At 49.8% G+C, this 7327-nt stretch overlaps 1 protein-coding gene across 1 annotated transcript; it reads right to left on the bottom strand.

Moving 5' to 3' along the window:
• Positions 1-201: 201 nt before the first annotated feature.
• Positions 202-1176, bottom strand: LOC141569543 (melanoma-associated antigen 10-like). The gene is made up of 2 exons (XM_088794962.1): positions 1094-1176; positions 202-1009 (listed from the first exon to the last, which is right to left on the bottom strand). The coding sequence occupies exons 1-2, from the start codon at positions 1174-1176 to the stop codon at positions 202-204; spliced, it is 891 nt and encodes a 296-aa protein (XP_088651088.1).
• Positions 1177-7327: the final 6151 nt, after the last annotated feature.

Raw genomic sequence — 7327 nt, 5'->3', positions numbered from 1 at the left:
TAAAGGAAAATAGATCAATTTCTATGTTATCACAGGAGCCCAAAAACGTTACACGCATGTTCCCCAACTTCCCTGGCCCTCACTACCTAGAACGCTGAGGGCTCTCTACTCAAACACAGAGTGAACAATAGGCCTCACTTCGTGCCCAGCAGGAGAAGCTACTGGGCGTGGGCCTGAAATGTGCCTGGATGCACGTGTGGCTCAGGCCCTCTCTTCCTCAGAGTTCTCAGCCTCTTCGGACAGGGATGGGTATGAGCTGGCATCAGTGGTACTGTGCCTGTGCAAAAACTCCAGGGCTTTCACCTTGGTGGTTTCAGCGTGGGCCCTGGAACCCCACAGGAACTCATAACGAGCAGGCTCAGTGTTGGCCACCTGCCGATACTCCACATACTGTTCCTGCACCAAAACCTTGGTGATAAGCTCCCTGGGTTCCCCATAGATGGAATGCTCCACCCCGTCATACACCCCCATATCATTCAGCGCCTCCCACACTCTCTCCTCAGGGGCACGTTCTCCCTCCACAGCAATAACACACAGGAGCATGACCAGCAGGCTGGTCTTGGGCATGCAGCACCGATCACTCCCCATCCCATCATAGCTGAGGCCCAGGGTGGTGACCATGACATAGGAGTGGTTGCTGGCGTCCACTTCCTTCACATCAATGCCAAAGAGCAGCTGCAGCCACAGCGAAGCCTGTTTGAGGAACTCGGGGAACCGGTCCTCGTGCTCTCGGATGATGCTCAGCATCTCTGCCTGTGTGGTCGGCTCCTTCGCACGGTACTTCAGGAGCAGGTAAGTCAAGAGCTTCTTCATGCTGAAAGGCCGGGTGCTTCTCGGGGAGTAACTGGCCCCTCCCGGGACCTCCGAGGCGCTCGGCTTCTCCTCACCTTGGCTGCTGGAGCCCTCATCGTCTGACTGGCTCCATGGAATGGCTTCCATGGCAGAAGCGGAGCCACAGGCCCCCTGAGAGCTGTGGGGAAGACTCCCTGCCACAGGAGCAGCCACCGGGCTGTGAGGGAACAGGACAGAGGGGGAGGGAGAGCTGGAGGAGGAGGGGGAGGGGTATTCCTCCCCCTCAGCCCCGAAGGGCTGCTCCTCCAACAGGTCCTGCGTCTCTGTTGGGTCCTGATAGTCTTCCCCAAGGTTGCCCAGCTCATTCATCTGGTTCACAGGCATGACAACTCCTGCCAGGAGGCAACAAGAGTGTGGGCAGCAGGTGGGCGATGGGGACCCACACCTGGGGGGGAGGGAGTGTGAGTGGCCTCAGCTGAGAAACACACCCTAGGTGGCTCTGACCAAGGTGACTTACAGGTCTCTTTACAGTTGCTCTCAGGCCTCACAACGTCTCCTCTCCTGGGCAGCCTGTCCACTAAGAACCTAAAGGAGGAAGTGAGACAGCGTCTCAGGTTCAGGTGGCACAGCCCGAGGTTTGGGGGCTGACAGTGGGGTGTCATGGGGTCAGAAACTGTTGGGTCTCCTGTGTACTGGGGTGGATGGTCCCCTCTCTGTTTACTCAGGGTCCTCACCTTTTCCCTGTCAGGGCCTGTTCCCCCACTCTACTGGCCCGAGGCAAAACTCTCAGAACAAGACTATATACCCCTGTGACTAAACAGAAGGAAGTGAGGGGGACCCCACATCTGGCCACACTTGCCCAGGGCCTCCCAGGGATACTAGGATGGGGAAACTGCTGGGTTCCCCCCGGGACCCCTACCAGGGGTCCAGACCCTCAGACCAAGGCCCTCCAGTAGCTGAGCCAACCAATCTGGAAATGAGGAGGGGCACAGCCAGACCCTGGGCTGACAGTAGGGGCAGGCCAGATTTCTGTGTGGCCCCTCTTTATTCCGGGGATTAGGGTACACTTACTCATCCCTCAGGGTACTCACCTTGGCAGGACCTGGTTCTCTTCTCTCTGTTGAGCAGATGTGCTTCCTCAGATGACCGGATATCGTTCTTTCAAACCAAGGTCCTCACCTCCCTGAGAGCATGAAGATAAAAGTGAGGAGGCACCATATCGCAACCCACACCAACCCCTGCCAGTGTCACAAGCCTGGCAGCGAGGACCAGGCCATCTACCCTGAGTTGGTTCAACAGTCCTCCTGTAGGTCATTCATCTTTAGTCCTGCCAGAACCTACCCTTCCTCTTCACACCTGTCCTGGGATAGCTGACCTCTCCCCCTTAGACCAAGACCTCACCTCACTGAGGACTCCCCACTGTCCCGCCCATGGTAGAACTCAGCATGCCACTTAGGGTGACCATTGTTTCTTTCAGAGCTGAAAACAGGTGACAGCCAGACTCTGTGCGGTCCTTTCTTTTCTGAGATGGGGGTGAGGGGGCACATTCTAGCTTCACGAATGGTCCTCAGCTTGACACGTGGCCGATCCTGGGACTTTTCCCTCGATTGACCTCATGTTTCCCCTTAGACCAAGGTCCTTGCATCCCCAAGAAGCCCCTTCCCCAACCACATGGCAGTCGTGGGAGCATGCCACATCAGTCATCCCTGCCCAGATCCTCCCAGGCCTGAGAACAGGGCAAACTGGACTCTAAGGTCCCTTATCTTTTGGGGTGGGGACACCTTCATGCCCTACATCCTCACAAGGGTCCTTATCTTGAGACCTGGCAAATCCTGGGACTCCTTTCTCTGCTGACCAGATGGAGCTGTCTCTGCTGACCAGGAGTTGCCCTTCAGAAGGAGAAGAACCTAAGAGCCCAAGGCAGAGATGGTGTACCACCTGTGGCTACCCCTGCTTGGGGACTTCAGGGATGATAGGTGCAGGGCCCATTTCAGTGGGGGTTCCTCTGTCTGCAGTGGGAGTCCCCTGAGTCACCTCAAGGTATTCAAATTTACTCCTGGGAGGTCCTGGAACTATCCCTTCTATTGACCTGAGGACACATCCTTGCAAGACAAGGCCACCATCTTGCTGATACCCTCCAAGAGGACATGGGGAGGCTACTTCTCCTGATATCCTTCCTGGCTTCCCAGGACAAACCACAGGGCAAGGCTTCTGCTGGGGTCCCCTGTGTCTGGGGTGGGGGTCTGCTAAGTCATCCCTCAGGGCCACACTCCTTAGTTCAAGGCCTTTGCCTCCCGAAGACCCCCCAAGGCAGAAGTCAGGAATCATGTCATCTTGTTATCCTGCTCTGGGACCTCCAGAGACCGAGTGTAGAAGCATAGGCTCCATCTCTGATTTGGGGTCTGTGGTCCTCAGCCCTCCCTCACGGTCCTCACGTTAATTCTGGTAGGTCCTGTGCCCTCCCTCTGCCAACTTGATGCTCTGCTCTTTACATCAAGCCCCCAGAGTATCTCAGACCCAGATGCGGAAGTCAGGACACATCGCGTGTGGTCATCCTGTCCTCTGGGCCTCCCAGGAGTGACTGTTCTGGGGTCCAGAGTTCCTTTGTCCTCCCTTGGAGTCCTCACGTTGAGCCCTGGTAGGTCCTGGGAACCTCCCTGTCTTGACCTAAGGCCAGGCACCTAAGACCAAGGCCCTCACTACCCTGAGACTCCCAGGTGAAGTCTGGGGACATCACATCAGGCCACCAAGCCTAGGTATTCCCAGGACTGTCAGCAGGGGATGAGATAGATTCTGTGGGTCCCTCAGCCCTCCCTCTAGTCCCCACCTTTATTTCAGGTGAAGTCTGGGCCCCGCCCCCTGCCAACCTGAGGTGGCTCCCCTAAGGCCTTGTCCTTGGTTCCCGACTTCTCTGAAGATGTGAGTGTGGGTGGTGGTGGTGGTGGGCGGGTGAGTTGTGGGGGGTAGCACTCAGCCACAGAACCCAGTCCCTGTGGGTCTGAGTGCTACCAGCAGGGCGAGCCTGGATGGTGTGGAGGCCCTCGGTTCTCCCTCAGGGTCATAGTTTGACTCTCTGCCTCATGGGACGCCTTCCCTCTACCGACCTGAAGCCGGCCTCCCAGGTGTGATCTTCTACACTCTCACTCAGACTTCCGAGGCGGAAGTCAGTGGACGTCACATCCGGACGTTATTGCGTCATATCTGGGCAGCATTTCTTGGGTCCGCCAGGACTGACCGGAGGAGCAGAGATGGGTTCCGTGGGAACCCGAAGTGTTCACTCTGATCTCCATCTTGACTGGCAGGACCTGGGGCCCTGCCCTCTGGTGACCTGAGTCTGTGCCCTCAGATGAAGGCTGTGACTCCCTGAGTTCCCTGAGGAGGTGGAGGCGGGGTGGGGTGGAGGGTGGTTGTGGTGGGGGCTGTTCAGACCGACTGCCCTGCCCGAGGTACCTCAGAGCTGACAGTAGCACCGGGAGTTGGATTCTGCAAAGCCCTCTGAGGCGGGTAGACCCCTCAGTCCTCACTCCGAGGATCTTCACAATCCATGCAGAAAATGCAGTCCCAGGACAGAAGCTAGAGGGGGAGCTGCAGCTCCTATGGCCGTGGGGGAGGGTCAGAGAAGGCCCCCTTTCAATGGCGTCCCTTCATCAGTCTGAAGGAGACTTTAGAAACAGTGTGTCTAAAGGTTTAGTTTTCACTGAAGACGCTGAGCAGCAGCAAGGATTTGGGGAGGTCCTGCGGCTTTGCAGTTCTTTACATTTGCCTTGTCCAGTGCAGGGATTTTCACTTTTTCATCCTCATTCATAGTAAGGAATACATTTTACATCTCTACCTAGTATATTTTTAGAATATACATTTTTTTCATAAAAGAATACCTACCCTGTGGTTCACTCATTATTCTATGTGTATTCCATTCTTTATTTTAGATTAAAATAATAATTTTTATGACAGATGCGTCCTCACCCACTAAGACGGTTTCAGATAGCTATAGCACAGACTCCAGACTCCTACAATATACCTGATCAGTACTCCTCAAAAATGTCAAGGTCATCAAAAATAAGGAATGCTTGTGAAATTGTCACAGCCAAGCATATCCTAAAGAGGCATGATGAATAAATGTAATCTGGGATCCTACATGGGCTCCTGAAACAAACAAACAAAAAAGACATTAGATAAAAACTAAGTAAATCTGAATAAAGTGTAGCCTTTTTTGTTAATAACATTGTAACAATATTAGTTCATTAGTTGTGACAAATGTACCGTAATATAGCATGTTATGAACAGAGGAAACTGAGTGTGGAGTATATGTACTATTTTTTTGTACTAGCTTTGCATTTTTTTGTAAATCTAAAACTGTTCTATAATAACAAAGTTTATTAAAAATTAAAAAGAAAATTTAGTCAACTAGATAAAGGATATGCACAAAAAACACAGCAAACATCATACTTACATGAGGAAAAGTTGAAAACTTTTCATTTGAAATTGGGAACTAGACAAAGATACCTGCTATCACCAATTCTATTCAAAATTTTGATAGAAATACTAGCCAGTGCAGTCATGGGAAGCAGAAAAATAAAAAAGATTGAGATCAGAAAACAAGAAACAAAGCTGCCGAGATTAATAGATGATTAGACTGCGTGTGATGAAAATTCAAAAGAGCTAAAGTTAAGCAATTCAATCAATAAAAGTGTATATATAAGCTGCTGGATTTAACACCAATGTACAAAAAGTAAACTTTGTTTCGACAGCAACAAATAATATGAAAATAAAAGTAAACAAAATGTAATCTGTAATCTATCATACCAAAATATCAAGTACCAAGAACAATTTTAGCCAAAGAACATTTAAGAACTTTATGGAAAAAATGTAAAAATGCCATTAGATAAATTAGTGAAGCTCTACATAAATGTAAAATATAATATGATCATAGCTGTGAATATTCAATATCATAAACATGTTAGTTCTCCCTAAAATTAATGTATAGATCGACTGCAATCCCAATAGAAAGCCCAAAAGACTTAGTGGGTGAATGTCTGTGTTTATGCATATTTGTGTATGAAACATGACACAAGGATTCTAAAATTTAAAGTGACATAAAGTAGGCCAAGACACTCTTGAGATATTAGAAGATAAGACGATTTACACTACTAGATAAGTAAGGATTGTTAAAATGTTATAGTAATTAAGTTTGTGGTATGGATATAGGGGTTGACAAAGAGACCAATGGAAGTAAATAGAGCCCTGAAACTTATATATGAACCCTCGATTTATGAAACAAGGTGCAATCTCAGAGCAGTGGGGAAAGGGCAGTCTTTAAAGTGAATGGCGGTGAAACTACTGGAAACCCATATAGAAAACACAATGCAACTGGAGCCCTGTTGCCAACTGCAGAGGGATTAAAGACCTATTTTTTACATTGTTATTATACAAATGTTCAACCATATGTATAAGTATACAAAATAGTAAAATGAACTTTTATATATTCTATCATCTAGGCATCCAGCTATCTGGGTCAAGTAGGGCATGGATAATGCTGGAGGAGAAAGGACTGGAAGAGGCTGGGGACATTGATCAGATCAGTAACAAAAGGGTGGAGACAATATGAATTGTGGAGGAGAATAGGAAATAGTAGCTCCTTCTGCACCCTTGTCTCCAACATTGATGGCCTTGCCACCCGCATGGGCCTTTGCTTTCAAAGAGCAGGGCCTGGTACTTAGCAATGGCTTGGGAGAAAGCCATCTGGGCAAATGATCTGTTCATTTTGTCTCCCACTGCACTAGTCTTTCTGCTGACCTCTGAAGCTATGGAGACTATATCTTGACAGACCCATAGATGTATGACTTGACAGCATGATTCCAGAGACTCATGACAAGGGGCTGTTTTGCTCCAGTGAAGGTGTCCTGCAGATCCTGCTGTCCTGCAGGAAACCCTTTCAGTAGACCCCCACTACTGAGGCTTGGGTTACTTAATGGAGCAATGAAGGGGGTCTCTCTCCTTCCTCAGGTCAGGGGTACTTTAAGTGGTGAGAGGATAAGAATCAATGAGTGATTCCACACTGGTCAGGGTCCTTCCAGAAATGGCAGTGGGAAGGCCACCCCTCTAGCACATGGACTGCCACTGGTCTGGGCAAGAGGTGTCATGGAAGTGCCTTAATGAAATCTCTCCACCATCAAAATGAGATTTGAAGCTCCTGATCGGAAGGGCATTAGGCAGGCAGTCTCATTCTCTGAATGAGAATGGAGTCACAAGTTCTTTGGCTGAGGGGATTCTGCGTGAGGAGAGTCCATTTGGGTCATCTCATCCACCCATAGGGAGTTGCTAGGTTAGAACAGGGCCCACCCCTATTTCTGTTCCACATACTTCCTTTCAGCTGCCCTCACTCTTGACAGGACTCTCTGAAGAATTCAGAAACCCTGAGATGCCAAAAGAAGTTTACTCGTAGTTTTGTCAGTGATTTCTCTGAAGGCTTGGCCCCCTCTTCAGATCCACTTTGCCCAGGACCAAGTCAGCTATGGTGGGATGTGCTTTCTTCCTC

The sequence above is a fragment of the Rhinolophus sinicus genome, chromosome 18, assembly GCF_057876585.1.
Source record: "Rhinolophus sinicus isolate RSI-liver-muscle chromosome 18, RSI-T2T, whole genome shotgun sequence".
Classification (NCBI taxonomy): Eukaryota; Metazoa; Chordata; class Mammalia; order Chiroptera; family Rhinolophidae; genus Rhinolophus; species Rhinolophus sinicus.
The sequence above is the reverse complement of the archived record's forward strand: the minus strand, read 5'-3'. Positions and strand labels throughout refer to the sequence as shown.

Bases quoted from the DNA above. Each gene is read 5' to 3' on its own strand.
- LOC141569543 (XM_088794962.1), bottom strand. From the start codon at position 1,176: ATGCCTGTGAACCAGATGAATGAGCTGGGCAACCTTGGGGAAGACTAT. The intron at 1,010-1,093 runs GCAGCCCTTCGG...GTTCCCTCACAG, and splicing joins ACGCAGGACCTGTTGGAGGA to CCCGGTGGCTGCTCCTGTGG.